At 36.8% G+C, this 16,312-nt stretch overlaps 1 protein-coding gene across 1 annotated transcript in view; it reads left to right on the plus strand.

Annotated features, from left to right (window-relative positions):
• LOC145991668 (uncharacterized) overlaps positions 1–16,312 on the plus strand; it is a 122,290-nt gene that overhangs the window by 79,639 nt on the left and 26,339 nt on the right. Inside the window, exons 14-15 of the mRNA XM_083127732.1 lie at positions 6,043–6,165; positions 12,268–12,355. Coding sequence (XP_082983858.1) covers positions 6,043–6,165; positions 12,268–12,355 — 211 coding nt within the window. The remainder of the gene's footprint in view (positions 1–6,042; positions 6,166–12,267; positions 12,356–16,312) is intronic.

Below are 16,312 nucleotides of genomic sequence, written 5' to 3' on the forward strand. Positions count from 1 at the left end.
TCTGCACAGAAGAGAAAACCTATTTTTGTAGCGGAGTTCAAAGAAAACAAATTCTTATTTGGCACATACCACAGATCACGAAGATGATTTTTTCATCCACCTACCGTTGACTAACATTTCCACATTCACTATAGCAGTACCATGTGCTAATGTGATGGCTTTTTTTCCCACCTGTAATTATATTGATGCTGGGAATTTTTGGTACTGTGGAAAGTTGTCCTTCCAGTTAGTCATATGTGCTGTGCTTCCAGTATCTGCAATCCAAACTTCCGAAGCAGGATAGTTCCATTCAAAACCCATAAAGGTTCCTCCTTCTGGAACATGCTCATTTCCACTGGTTGAAGATCTACTCGTATTTAACACCAACTTGCATTGCTTGGCAAAATTGCCTACTTTTTCGCTTTTTCTGGACATTTCTTGTGTTTCTTCGGGTCATCATATTTCACCACAAAAGCTGTTGTGTCACTACTCTTGTTGGGAAGTCTCATTTCAGTTAGCCTAGGTCATTCAGTAAGCCTGTCTACTATACGCTCTTCCACTGGAACTGATTCCCATACACTTTTGAATTCAATATATTCACTAGGTAAGGTAGACATGAATCGACTCATCAAAAGCAGTTTTGAAACCTTAGACATTGTAAGACATTCCATTTCATCATTCATTTCAAGGAAATTTCTCTGAAGTCTGGACACATAAGTTGCAATATCTTCTGCTGCATCTTTGGATTGATTGAAGAATTGTGCTGACAATAGATCCAATCACTGTGCCGAACTTTGCTCATACACTGACATCAATCAGTTTATACCAAATTTCCATAGACGTATCACACATGCTGGTTATTTCCGAATTAGCATCATTCATGCTATTCACCAATATCATTTGTGCCATAATGCTTCGTACTTACATCGTTCTTCCATAGTACAATCAGCACCAAGTTCCTGTGAAGAAGTACACGTGCCATCCACAACTTTTAGGACATCGTGGTGTCGTAACAGCAGCTCCACTTGTCGTTTCCACCTTGAGTACTACTTCACTATTGGGGTGACACCTATATATCATATATTTCCCATTTTTTTACATTGCTAATGTACTATTTTGGAATGTAGAACATTTCCTAAGGTGAAATAATGCATTTCTAACTAAGATAATATATATTTCTTATAATATATATTTCGATTCTGTAACACATATTATGGCGACAGTGTACTGGTTCATCGCACGTTATGCGAGTGTTTCATCGATTTATGCAGTGTTGCAACCTTGTTCACTGGAAAATACCTACTTTCATGCCCGGATTTGAAATTATGCTAATACCTCGCAAAACATTGACGTTAGCCTCACAAACTATTGATGTTAGCCCCACAAACCATTCACATTAGCCCGAAAAACCATTGACGTTAGCCCTAAAAACCATTCACGTTAGCCCCAAAAACCATTTTCCGTAAGGTTAGGTTAGGTTAGGCAAGCATAGTTTTAAAAAAATATTTAAAAAAATATAAATACTTGACACATCATGTTCTAGTGAAAACAGGGCGAGTTTGAAACACTGACTATGAGGTTTACATCATCTAACACACGGAACATTGTGCTCTCGTGCAGAAAGCAAATGGCGGCAGCAGAAATAGCATGTCGGACAGAGATTTTCGCAGAAAACAACATGTATTCACATTAAAATGGATCAATACTACATTCACGAACTTCCACAACACTACAGAAAATGATTTCCGTAAGTATTTTCTCCTGTAAATTTGAAGAAATCTGTCGCCCCCTTAGTGAACTGTTACCTTGGCCAGTTCTGTGCACCTTCCATCTTGTCTACTGTTGTTTTGAACTCCATCTTCAGCAGCAAACTAAACACGCTTCTTCCAAAAGTGAAAAACTCTCACCAGTCCAGTTAGAAAGACAAAGGACACTACCTGTTGCACTCTGAAGAAGGACACTTACTGTTGCACTCCTACTAACTACCAAACTTCAGGTGCCCATAACCTCTTGAGCCTCAGCGCAGAAATTTCCGAAGTTGGTTTTATCAAGATTAATAACACGTGCTAACAGTTAATTAATACTTCATTAGTGCCCAACCTGACCGACCGCGATGCAACGTACGCAACAACATTCTTTCAAGAGAATTCTCTACAGACTGCTTACTACAGAGCAAATACATATTGATAAGTCAATTTGACCACGTTGGGAAAGTGTGTCTTTTGTACAACGTTCAACAATAATTTTTCACGTAGACTGGGGCTATTGCTTTTTTTTTTTCAAAAAAGTTGTGCCAAACAATTCCTGCTAGAAGCCAAAGGAGCACATGTGTGCTCTACTTATAGAGCTTCTAGATGTTGCTCATGCAGAATATTTCAAACATTCTTGTCATTGTTGCAATGTAACAATCAAGGTAGAAAAGCATGTGAACATTCTACAACTTCATGATTGATTGATTGACTGATTTGCTTTATTTTACTTTGCCTCTTGTGCCACTTTTGGCTAATTTCCGAAGATGGGGATGAGTGGTGATATGCTGAAATTGATGAATGGACACTCACAAACAGGGCCCCTGGCATCGATTCTACAACTTCAGAATTAAGCTTTTAGTGCTCAGCTGTTGCGTAAAAACTATACTAGTTTATCTTATTGTTGAAGATTTCTACCCGCAATATGATCTTAATTGGGCATTTTTCTTGTTTTTCAACTGATTTCTCTTGGAAATTTGCTTCACACAGTATAACTGCTGTCAAGGGCGGCGCTAGAAATTTTCGTGGGCAAAAGCTCCATATTGGTAGTCTTGGGTGGGCAGTATAAATGTAAGACCATATATAGTATATATGTATGTGTATGTAAGATGTATGTATCCCCTCTCTATTACACTCCCAATTTTCCTCTTACTTCTTTTTCCTTTCCTTTTCTTGTTTTCCTCTTTATTCTTCTTTAATCTATTCTCGCATCTTGTTCCATTTCCTTTCGCTTTGTCTCTGATGGACAAAATCATTTCAAGGAAGTGTTTACCCATGCGCAGCCATTCATTCTAATCACATTCTTTCATACATGTTAATACAGTGAAATAAATGCGAATTAGGTTTAAGCTTGTGTTGCAAATACAAGGCACATACTTGATTTTATGTATTCGGTGACAGTGATAAAAAGTGTGATGGTAGGAAATCGTGAAGTTTCTCGTAATTTAAATGCATGTTCTTGAGTAGAACATAGTATTTTCATCGCATCAGTTATTGACTGAAAGAGTTTTCTTACTCCATGAGGGTCACTTTTCTTAGCTTACAAGGTTTGTACAACTGAGAAATCTATCTGAATGTTTGTAGTGGCAGCAATTGGGTGCCAACATTTGAGAGGCAGGGACAATATAATTTTTCTTGGTAGAAAAAGCTTAGCATTTAGAGGCCATTGTGAGGGGGCAAAAAGTGGCAAAATGTGGCAGGGGGAACTGCATCCCCCACTTCCCACTCCTCCTAATCACCGCCACTTAATGTTTGGATTAAAATGAACTTCTTATTAGGAATTATTTAAAACACAAACAGAAAACCGATTCTTTGTTCATTGTCCATGAAGTATTCCTAGGCTAATGATAGGCTATTTTGACAAAATATCACTCATAAGTAATAAACAAGTAAGATTGAAAAATCTGTTCAGAATTGAAGAGATTATTAGCTAAGTTGCTATTCGTTTTCTGAACTGCCATGCTACTAATGTTGGAGATACAATACAGGTATGGCTACATGAACATATTTTTTGAGGTAACAAACTGATTTAGGACACTAGGAATTCATCGAAGTTGATCACCGTACCAGTAATAATTTATCAATTTTTCATAGATGACTTGGGTTGTATGGCATGACCATTTCGAACACACTAGAATGTCAACCTCTACCCTGTGCAGCATACCCTGGAAACATTATTATTTCAGGGCAACGAGTCCCTGGCACTTGGAATCACAGTGAAAGTAATAATTTATTAGGGTTTGTAATATGAGTGTCAGCATGTGTTTATTTTGGCCCCTTTGCTACATTCATCTAATCACCATTGAACCTTACAGTCGTCATTATCAAAATTAGCAGAAAAATGACTTAAAATTAAACAAATCAACCAGAACTTACTCTTCCAAAAATGGAGTTTCATTAGTACCATACCCCTTAGAAAGTTGAGGTGGTGGTTTCAATTGCACAGCGTTTCATTAGTGGTTCAAGGCAACTAATTCCGTGCACAATGACATTGTTTCCAGAAAGTCTCAAATATTTCCCTCAGGCAATCACCCTCTTAAAATGGATGCATCCTCTGTGGTGATAGAATGACAATGTTTGGTGCGAGTTCTTCTTATATATGTATTCCCATTGACATAACGCTGTCGCATTAAAAATGAAGAGGTCCTGTGTTCGACTCCCTCCTCCTCTGGTGGAAGCACAATGCACACTGGTTCAGACTACACGTTAAACTGTAGGTTTACTCCAGATTAGCCTATCTGAGCATAAAAGTGGGCTTAAAAACAAACTAACAAAATCGTCTTCTGGATACTTCGTGACATTACTTTTCTATTTATTTACTTCAGCTGCATTTACATATTCTATTGACATTTTCAGCTGATTCATGTGGCAAAATTTATATGTGGGTCGAGGATTTCTAAGTAGGATAAGCCATTCATTAGCAATTGAATAATTCTGTAGCTTTTTCCATACATAACTGGTATATTAAAATTTATTTACTTAGGTATTGTAGTTATTATTGTGATTCCTACTTATTAGTAGAACAAATATAAAGTTGATATTTTGCATACCATATTGATATTTGAAGATGACAGATATATAAGAATTGTTATGAAAAAAAAGCGACACTTCTGGAATTTCAATGCAGAGCTAATTAAAACTATATACTCTGATCACATCACCTCCAGCTTCGGCCGAGCACAGGGGAGCACTTTACTTTTTTATTATACTTTCTAGCATACATAAACCTTCAGGTTTATGGCTGCAGCAACACAAGCTTTCCATCTGTCCCTGTCTGGGGCAAGATCAATCTAATCTTTCAAATCCTTACTGATTTCTTTTAGGTCCATCTCAATGTTATCCCTCCATCCTCGTCTTGGCCTTCCTACTAGTCTCTCACCATCAGGTTTCCCAACAAGAATCCTGTAAACTATTCTTTCCTCTGCCATTCACATGGCCTGCCCATCTAAGTCTTCTTGATTTAATTATTCTAATAATAATTAAAGAGTCGAAATAATTTATTGTGTTACTGGAGGAAGTAACGCTAAGATGATGTTTTTATTTGTTTATTTGGAAATTTATTAACCATACCCAGGCTGGGATTTATATACGTATGCGGAGGCCCTAAATTTCACCCTAAATTCTGATCTAATCTTGATCATACCCTGCATAATTTTGAGCCTATTAAGCCTACTAGCTGTTTTTAGTTATGGAAGTATTAATTGGATCACAGTTTTTGTTTCAATAGCTCTAGTAATTACTTTCACCTTCTAATGACAAAATTGCCTTTTTATGGGTTGATAATACGTATGTGAACATTTCTAGCATAGATAATATTCACAAGTAAAATATACATGTTATGAACACCAGATACACTCATTTATTGAATCATTCATATATCCCCAAGTATATGTACTTATTGAATTTGATTTGGTGGGTAATCGGGTGGGCACAGGAATTTTTGGGTGGGTGCTTGCCCACCCGTGCCCACCCCTGTCACTGTCCCTGACTGCTGTGGCCACTCTATACTCTTTGCCATCTACTATATTCTTTGGTGTACATACTGTAGTCTTACTACAATAACTATAATACACATAGTTTGGAAGTGTGGGAAGATAGGAAATTGCTTCTTCCCCCAATAATTATGTTTAATTTTTTTAAGAATAATTTATAGTGTACTACTTTATTTATAAAAGGTGGTATATCAGGGAGAGGGGAAGGATCTTTAAAAATCACCTCTCTCCTTGTGATATAAGAAGTTGAATAGCATGAGCACTCTTTCTCCAATTGTTTTTTCCATTGCTTTTTAAACACCTTTTTTAACCTTCTTTTACAGGTCATGTGAATCGATTCTACACAATTGCTCGATAAATGGAAAACCCTTCAACTGTTGTTCTTACTATAATAAGTTTTCATCTGACTTGCCACATTGCTTCTTGTTTAATTCTAGGCAAACAAGGTAAACCACTAATGAATTGAACTGGTGTTTTTATGTACAATGTGGTGCCTATTGCAATTTCAGTTGGTAACTTTGTCTGAATACAGCTGCACATGTACAGGAATCTTCCAGGCTCAGGTAGTTGTGAGGCCTTCAATCAGTCTCCCATTGAAAGTGTGCAATGGATGTTATGTTCAGGAGAAACAGCAGTCCAGTGAGGATGTCTACCAAAACATGCAGAGTGAATACACAGAAGAATTAAGGTTGGAAGATAAGCATCAGGATGCCTAAGTATATTGGACAAAGTCTGCACTGCCTACTGCCATAGGCATAGTTAGGTAGAGGCTAGTGTGGCTAAGCACCCACAGAAAAAGACATTAACCCTTCCAAACGCATGCAATATATGCAGAAAATAATTAAGGAGATAGAAACTGCACAAAAATTAGAAAATAATGAAACTTTCATATGTTACTCTTGTGGTGGGCCAGTGACACTTAAGGAAAGAACTTCAAATTATGTTTGATACAGAATACAATAGAGGGTAGGTTCAGGGCGTTATTTGTAGGGGGAAGGCACCCCTCTGTTTTTTACCTTTCCACTCTCCGGTTATGTGATTATGGATGACACATTCCAATCGAGGCTAGTTATTTCCCACCCATGGGCATCTAAATTGCATTTTTTAATTAATATATCATACTAGCACCAACACTGAATTATGGCAATATGTTCTATGATTATTTCACAGCATTTATTTTACAGACTAATGATTGAATATTGCTTTTATCATATTTTATTTTGTTCTCCATAAAAGTTAAAGTGGCTGTGCATTTAATGTGACCACATGTATCGGACAAGGTTTCAAAGAAAATATATCACTATTCTCTTAATATTCCACCTTGAGCATCACATTCAAACATCAAGTATTAACATAAATTGAGCCTTTCAACAACAAGTTCTTACATTTGGTTTTTTTTCTGATCATTAAAAAGAGAAAGTGTCATTCTTTGACAGAGTTTTTTTAAAGTCCACTTTATACACAGAAATGGTAATCAGGATTGGACGTGCAGTTTTAAGTGGGTACAAACACCTATGTGCCTCCAGTGAGTATCGAGTCCTGGGACCCATTGATTACCTCTCATTGTAGAACATTGTCACATTTAAACAACAGCAGCTTCCAATATTAACATAAATGGAGTCTTACAAAAATGGGTTTCTACAATTGTTTTTTTTCTTCTGAATATTGAAAAGAGAAGCAGTCTTTGATCGAACTTGAGTTGGTTGTCAAGTCCACTTCATACACAGAAATGCTAATTGGGACTGGACTTACAGTTTATATCATAGTTTCCAAAGACTTATGTGCCTCCATCAAGTATTGAACCCAGAAACCCTTAATTAGCTGCCATCATAGAGACTTGAATAGAATAGCAGTTTTGTTGGGGAAAAGGCGTTGGAACAAAGTATTGAAGTTAGTTCCTGTGGAAGTCTATTGCGTGTTAAAAAATATACACTTGGATGTCACGTGGATGTAAATTTGTTGCGATCGTGAAGAAGCAATTTAATTGTGCGAAATTGCTTTATTAATGGTGATCACTACAGCTCATTAGTGATATTACTCCTTTTTCACTTTGTGGAGAAACATTCAGAAGTTCTGCTTTATCAAGCACCAGAACAGACTATTAAGATTAAGAAGAAAAAAAAACAGACAAAGTGCTAGAGAATTGGAAGGCAAGTGTGTACTCCAGACTTTTAGATGCTATTACCAATCACTTTGAAATGTGATTTTCAGAGGACAGCTTACACACTGCTGATGAAACTGGATAATATCTTTTGGATAAGATGATGTGGAGATCACCTGTTTCCCAAGGAGAATGGTGGGTCGCCCAATGGTGCAGTGGCCTCGTACCTGTGGAGGCACATAGTGGTTCGGATTCCACTTTATACTGTAGGTCCAGTTCCGATTAGCCTTACTGTGCATAAAGTGGACTTAAAACACCAACTCAGACCCAAGGAGAATGCCTGTGGTGATTTTAGTCATGGATAAAAGCATGCACAATGTTAGCCTCAGTCAGCCACCCCCTCCTCCCCCCCCCCCCCCAAGTTGACTGATGGAACTACACCTATGCCTACTGCGTCTCTTTAGAGGACACAACTTTCCATGGCACACTAATTGTGAGTTTTGCAGCTGAGAGATTCATGCACATGTCCACTTGCATTCACACAGGGTTATCAACTCACGTGGCATGTACGTACAATATACACAACCCTGTATATCCAATAATGATTATTTGTAAGAGATATGATCTCCACTACTTAATTCGAATTGCACTAGAATGGCAAAATTTTCTCTAAGAAGTAATAGTGTAATTATTATCTTTCAATAGCGTGCCACACATTGTCAACATCGTAAACAGTAAAATGACAAATGTCTAGATGCATACTTTCAACTCAGATTTGAATTTTCAATCACACCTGAGTTCTTCCTTAGGGGTAGAAAAGCAATAAGTGTTCAAATAGGAAGTGATTTTAAAAATAGTTTCGAACATTAAAAACACCAGAAAGTTGTGGGCCAGTGATATCCTCTTTCTCTGTAGTGCAAAAATGAAAATAAATATTTATACCTCTGCAAGGTAATCATAATTTCCCAATGTTAAAGAGTTGTTTACAGTGTTTTAACCACTTACCTACTGCAGTCACTTTAACCTACCTATATGTAAGATTATTCATTTCCTGCCTCTGACAAAGAACTCAAGTTGGTTTGACAACGTGGGTCTTTGATGAAGGTATGTGTCTAAATATTAGTCATTTCAATATTGATATTACATTACATATTACAATTTTTATAAATTATGTCACTTTCAAAGTTTTACCTTAATATTTTATCAATTGTGTATTGTTTCACTATAATCCTGCATTTGAAGAGAGCAACTAACCTTAACCTCTTAACTGGGTAATTTCCTCGTCGAAAGCCCAATCTGCCCTGGGAATTTTTGTTGATAAATTGATGAATTTTGTAAACCAATATTTTAGTTAATATTTCTGTGCTCCATTGTATACCATTTAGGTATTGTTTATTCTTTTATTGGTCCTTGTTGTACTTTTTACAATATGCGAGATTTACAAGTACAATATATCTCGGATTTCCTCAGCAGGAAAAACACGCCGTCGCTTCCGATTTGCCTGAGCCATTATTGCATACGCGATAGAACTGAACGTCGGGCTGTGTTCGTTGCTTCCCGCTAACTCTAACGGTTACAACAGTCTGGAAGTCAGAGCCATCTGATGAAACAAAGAAGAAAGTAATTTTACGAAGTATCTCGTCATACACAACAGATATCAGCAGTAAGAACATGAGAACGTAGTATCCCGTCATGCCCATTATAAATCAGTAGAGCCAGAACGGAGTATTACGTCATACCCAGTTAAGAGGTTAAGGGGAACAATTTCTAGTACTGAAGATGCCAGATGAGGGGGGGGGGGAGGTACAGGATAGACACTTGATCAGGTCCATCATAGATTTCATCACATCAGTTGCATCCAAACATTTAAAATATTGAGAAAAGGGTGACAATGAGATTCGGATTGATGGATAGATGTCTATTGCACAATATGCTGGTGTTTCATGAACAATGGTCAGTCAACTGTTGTCAAAATGAGAAGATTTTTCAATGCTTGCACTTCTGGTAGAGAGTACAGTATCTACTACCAACAACATCAATCATTGCTCAATTACTGATACTAAGTTGAATAATGGAAAGTAACAGCATGTATCTTAAAAAGAACTGAAGTGGTACATTTGGACGGGTATGTGACTGCTACATGGAAGACTTGAGTTTGATTTCCAAGAAGACTGATTTCAGGTGACTGGTTCACTCAACCTTTTAAGAATGAATACCTGGGAACAGCCATTTGGGGATAAAAGTGACTCATTATATTACCTCAACAACTGTATGAGATTGAAAATGTGTGTAGCGCTACCTCCACGACCCCCGCATGCCTTCATCACATGTTTCAATGCACAGGGTAGTTTTACCTTCATTTTCATGTGCCTTATAATATTTTGAAATACTTGTGAATCTAATCACCTTAGTTATCAGTTTTTATAGTAACTGATAGATTTTACAAATATATGTAGTATTTTGGGACCCCCCGTCACCTTGTGATAAAGGGGTCCTGGATTCGATACCTGTTGGAGGCACATAGTGGTTCAGATTCCACTTTAAACTGTAGCTCGAGTACCGATTAGTCTTACTGTGCATAAAGTGGACTTAAAACACCAAATCAATCAGGCAATCAATATGTAGTATTTTCAAGGTGGTGACATTCTACCATAGATAAGAAAATATTAAATCCAAATCTATTAATAAGAAATGAATAGTGTTCCATCCAAGTACACACTATTGTAATATTAGATCTACTTTAAGGAAATAAAATCAAATTAGGTGTAAATTTGTACCTATGGAAAATACAAGTTGTTTCCAGAAGAATTGCAATGATAATAATTTATGTAAATTGAAGTTTTCCGTACACTGTCAGGATGGGTGTAAAGGCAGTGCTCAAAGTAGAAATTTCTAGGGGGTAGGGTTCATCATGGAGCAAGGGGAGAAGCTTATGGAAATTATCCTAGCTGGAGTCATGCTTTTTCTAAATTTTCTTAACTGAGAGGATGGTATCTTTCCAAACCCCCACCCCCACCCCCCTCTGTTGATTACTTACTACCTATGGAAATAAAAAGGGTCAATTACACAATGTACTTGTTCACTGAGGTATCTCTTAAAACTCTAGACCAATTTAATTTCTGTGTATGACGTAGCTTGTAATGAAAGTGTCATTCTTGAACTTTTCACTTGTTGGTGAATATGCATGAGCAAGATACAATGAGAGAAAGCAGGAGATTAGGTAAGAAACAGGCAAGGTAGAGTAGACGTGAGAGCCAGGAAGAAGGGTCAAGAAGAGCATCATACATTTTCAAAATTAAATGTGCGCCATATGTGTCAACTTTTGGGTTATGATGTACTTTCTGCCCCCTCAAAACGTCCTCTAGAAATGTATACATTACGTCAATCTTGCACCCACCCCCTATTTATGTGAAGTTGCGACCACTGATGTGTGCCAACTTCTGACCCTGCAAACTACTTCAAACGAATGTACTTTTCCTGCCACCCCAATACCCACTTTCAGTACAAGTTCTTTTTTAAATGAATGGTGAGATATACAGTGTACATATGAAATATCAGTAGATATTTCCCTTCAGTGAGGTTGTTACACAAAGAATCTATTTTTGTAGAATAGAAGGTAGTCAATGCAACATAACATTGAGCCATGCATGCATAATGCTGGCATGAGAATTGACACCTGGGTGTTTTGGATCCAATGTGTTTTTCTTTATCCTGCCATTCCTGAAGTACCGATATTTTCCAACACCTTACCAAACAGATGAATGTGATAAAAATGATTCTTCTTGGAATTAGAATGCATAGAAATGAATGAAAATGAAATGTGCTGAAGTTATGATATTTCATCTAGCATGAGATCAGGGGTGCACAGAACAGCTTCATGGAAAATCATGGAAAAATCACATCTGATTCTGCATTCTGCCAATAAAAACATATATTTAAAAACAAATATGATGCTACGATATGAATCCAGAGCAGCCACTTGACAACCAACTCCAGAGACAATCAACACAGAAAGTTATGTGAGGAGTGGAAAGGACTGGACAATTAAAAATGGAGGGAAATTTTTGTACACAGGAATTTTTGGTTCCAGGAATAGAGAATATCACAATGAGGCGACTTTGAAAAGAGCTGAAGAGGAGTGAGCTGTAACATGCCTTCATAATAATTTCACTTTGTTTTGGTGTCAGATCCAATACATCTCTTGAAGATTAAAGAAATGACTAAAGTGGATTTTTTAAGTAAACTTACTTTACAGCATTTTTGTTGGACTTATATTTTTGTTAAAATTGAGGGTGAAGTTTCATTATATTTCTGCTTAACGCATGCACATTGTGTATATGTCCCTCTAATCGTCACATGAAATGGGCCCCACTGGACTTGCTTTTTCATATTCCATCATTAAAATTAATAGAAGTGAGCCCTTGACATTTCTCCCTAATTCTTTCAGATCCACACTGCATCCCGAGGCTTTCTTGGATGCCAATCATGACTTTGAGTATACCATAACATTCATGTGGACCACTGATAAAATGGTGGTAAGTGTGACATTAGTTACGTGCAATGCTTGAATGAAACATTTTTTGGTTCAGAACAGCTGCTTAACATGACTTTAATAGAACCAATTGCAACTTTGAAAATTTGTTCGTTAAGAAATGCCTGTTGGGAAGTAAAGCATATTAGAAAGAGAGAGAGAGAGAGAGAGAGAGATGTTTTGCAAAAAAGAGGAAGTTTTAGGGCATGTTTTGAAAACTCCCCACTAGAATTTCTTGCAGCAAGACTCCTTTCTAATTTGCAATTGTTGCTTTTAGGCCACTTCATGATTTGGATATAATGATTTTCTTTGCATGCATTGTCGACGTTAACAACAGTGTTCATGTTACATAGAAATTTCAATGAAAAATGCATCCTCAACCAGGACTCAAACCTGGGTCTCTGGCATACCAAGACATTACTCTAGCAACCTGAATACCAAGTAAGCCCTGACTTTGTCTGATATTTTGCTGCCGCTATTTTACCTGTCTGGAATTTTCTCTGTCATTGCTATTGCCATTGCCATTGCTATTGTTCTGTTTGTTTGAAATGTTATTGACATCAATGGTGCCTAGTTTAACCCAGAATAGAGCTGTAGAAATCAGTCTTTCAAAGGTACTGACAGAGACAATCCATTTCCACACAAATAAAACAGCATGAGTGAAAATCAGGAAAAAAACAAGGCTGGGTCAATAGCTCTGCCAGAGACCTGGATTTGAGTTCTTGTCGAGCCTGCATTTTTGGCTGACATTTCTACTTACTACATCTCCTGTGTGTGGCCATTCATGGTACTTTTCTACTTCATATTCTGAGTACTATGTCTTGCTGTAATTCTCAGGCTGTAACATCATAAATGTGCATTTTTAATCTTTTACTATTTTCCTAGCATATATTAATAGCAAAATTAATGGTATATATTTATATATAAATGCACTGCAAGATTAAAAACTATCGCAATGAACCAAATTATGTACACTCATATTGTATATGCAGCACTAAGTGCATTGCTACTACATCACTATGGCAATTAAGTTATATTAATAAACCAAATGTGTCAACAATTTTGAATCTTGGAATATTTTAAATATCTCTTAAAGTTTTTGTTACAGTCCAACATATTTTACCACCTTGACTGATACCCAGAGCGGCACCTCAAAGCATTTGGCTGCTATGAGAATATAAAAACAAATATCTAATATGACATTAAAAAACTTATGTCACTTGCTGGCAAGTCTGTTCTTAAAAGCAACACAAAACTCCTAAACGGAACGTTACAAGACACTTTAAAAGTCGAGATTGCAATGACGTTGCTTGTAGTGTCCACAGCACAGTTAGAGCAAAAGAGTAGTAAAATCACCGGTCTGTTATAAAATGTAATTGCTTTAGGTTTTTACCGAAAGCAGTATGTGGATCAATGGCCTTCCTGTGGTGCATAGTTGATAATAAGGTGACAAGTTTTCCTTTTTTTGGAACATACGAAATCAGTGTTACAAAATCTTTTCCAAATCCAAAAAGAGAAGAGTGCTCTTCCCTATTCTTGCTGGTAACAAAACATCAGTCAGCTCATGCTTGTTTTTTGTATTGTACCAAATATCGTGAAAATATGTTGGTGCAGAAGTTATCCAGCTAATGGCACACTAGTGAACCAATTATCATAAGTTACATTTTAGCTAGAACCTGATATTGGTTGAATTAGATATTTTACAAAACACTAAGTAAGAATGCTACATTAGTGTAGGAACACGAACACTGAATGTATGCACAAAAGTTAGCGGTCGTGGTGGGTCACAGCGACCCACATACATCCTTTCCTGATGACATCTGAGCGCAAACTGAATATCGCCTGCCAGACTGTGGAGGGCAGAAGGAGATAAGAAGCTACTGTGAACTTGACTTGCTTTCTGCAAACCCCAAGGGATTGATAAAGAACCAAAGTTAGATGCAGGTCATGATGACCTGCACGACTGTTTACAGGTTAAGTTTTTGAAAATGTAAGGACTGTTTTACTACTTTCAGGTAAAATGAACTATAACTTAAATTTTTAATTTGTTTTTAAAAATTCTATTACTCTCATAACACAGCTAGTAAAAACCTCAGTCTTGAGTGTTATTAATAATAATGATCCTTTCATATGGTCTTCATATTTACTCAATCAATTATACACATATGCCCTCTATTTTATTCCGGCATTTGATTGGCATTTTCATGGGTTAACATAAACAATCATAATTTTTATTATTTTCTGATTTCAATTTTTAAAATGAAAAGAGTAATTAAACACAATCCCATACAAGGAACGTCCACAATGTCCAGATCAGATCCATGAATATTGTGGATATCCCATGGACATCTTAGTCCTGCATATTCAGCTCTGGATATACACAGGATGCCCATGAGATATCCCATCTTGGATATCCAGAGAATCTCTCGTTTTGGATATCCAGGGGATCTTCTGTTCTGGTTGCTTATCAGATATGTGATATTACATCCACATGATATTAAACATTTGACATAAATGTTTTTATATCCATTTAAAGATTTATTCATAGTATCTAGTCTCAAGTTAATTATGTTAGATCTCAAACTCTGTGATGGAGTAATAAATTGTAACTTAAAAACATCTCCCAAAGGAAATGCATCATCCGTAGGCCAATTGTCTTTTCAGCAAGTCACGCATGTGTGCTGGACCAGGTCAAATTCCTTTGCCATTAGACTTTCTTTGTGCCTCGAACACAATGCCAGTTGCATTAAGGATGTTGCCTTCCTTAGCCATGGTAGTGAAGAATAAACTGCATACTCTGCTTATCATTGATATGCATGTGAATAGAAAACTTTTTTCAGATGTGTAGATATGTGTGTGCATCAGTTCACTTGTGTGTGAGAGAGTGAGGAGTACTTGTTATAGGCATATGTGTTCCCAAGGTCTTAGATATGTGTAAATCTAGTCCAGGAATGTTCTTTTTGTATCCAAAGTATGTGCAAAAAATATTAGCATAATGTACAGAGTAGGTACAATTTTAGTCCAGCATATATCCTTATCCAAAATGAAATAAAAACATCCAGATAATATCCCGATCACATGAACCCATGTCCGAAACATGTCCAAAACTCATCCATAGAATGTCCACAATGATCCATATCATGTCCAAAAATAATCCCCAGAATGTCCAAAGCATGTTCAAAAATGATCCACAGAATGTCCAAGACATATACTTCCTGTATATCCTATGGATGTCCCCTGCATGGATATTTGGATATCCAGGGGATGCCCAATGAATGTGTATTAGATGTTCCCAGTGGCATGCGGTGACATTTACCTTTGGGGAAGCAGCAGGGAGCGAAATCATTTAAGACTGGTGAGGGGGAGAAATATCTTAATCTACAAATCCCCCTTCCCCACAAACATACATAAAAATTATACGATATACATATTTATAATGTTATTAAAAGTAAAAATAAATTACTAAATTAAAAATATATTATTATTAATTACATAGTCTTACCATAAATACTGTCCCAAAGTTGTAAGTAAATAGACACAAAATGGTGAGAGATATTGTAATATCAGAATAACATGAGATGCATGGATGCATTATGAACCAAAATCACAAATAATTATTCGAAATGGCCACCTTTAGCACTGACACACTTCTGAAGTCTTCGTGGCCACTCATCAATGGAATTATGCAACACATCAAGTGGAAACTCCGCAGCTGCCTTCTGAAGAGACCGACCGCTTTAAACTTTCAATATTGGGATGTCTCTTCTTCCAAGCCATCTCCTGAAGCTTGGACCACAATTTGTAGTCCAAAGGGTATAAGTCCGGACTTGCAGAAGGCCAATCTGAAGTGGAAATGAAGTCTGGAACATTTGCTATGAAGACATGCTCCATTTCTGTGAAAAAGGGGTAAAAACATCAGCCAAAGTGTACCAGCAGACAGTGCTTGAGACACTATGCAAGA

This window comes from Lepisma saccharinum, chromosome 8, assembly GCF_977018435.1.
Source record: "Lepisma saccharinum chromosome 8, izLepSacc3.1, whole genome shotgun sequence".
Classification (NCBI taxonomy): Eukaryota; Metazoa; Arthropoda; class Insecta; order Zygentoma; family Lepismatidae; genus Lepisma; species Lepisma saccharinum.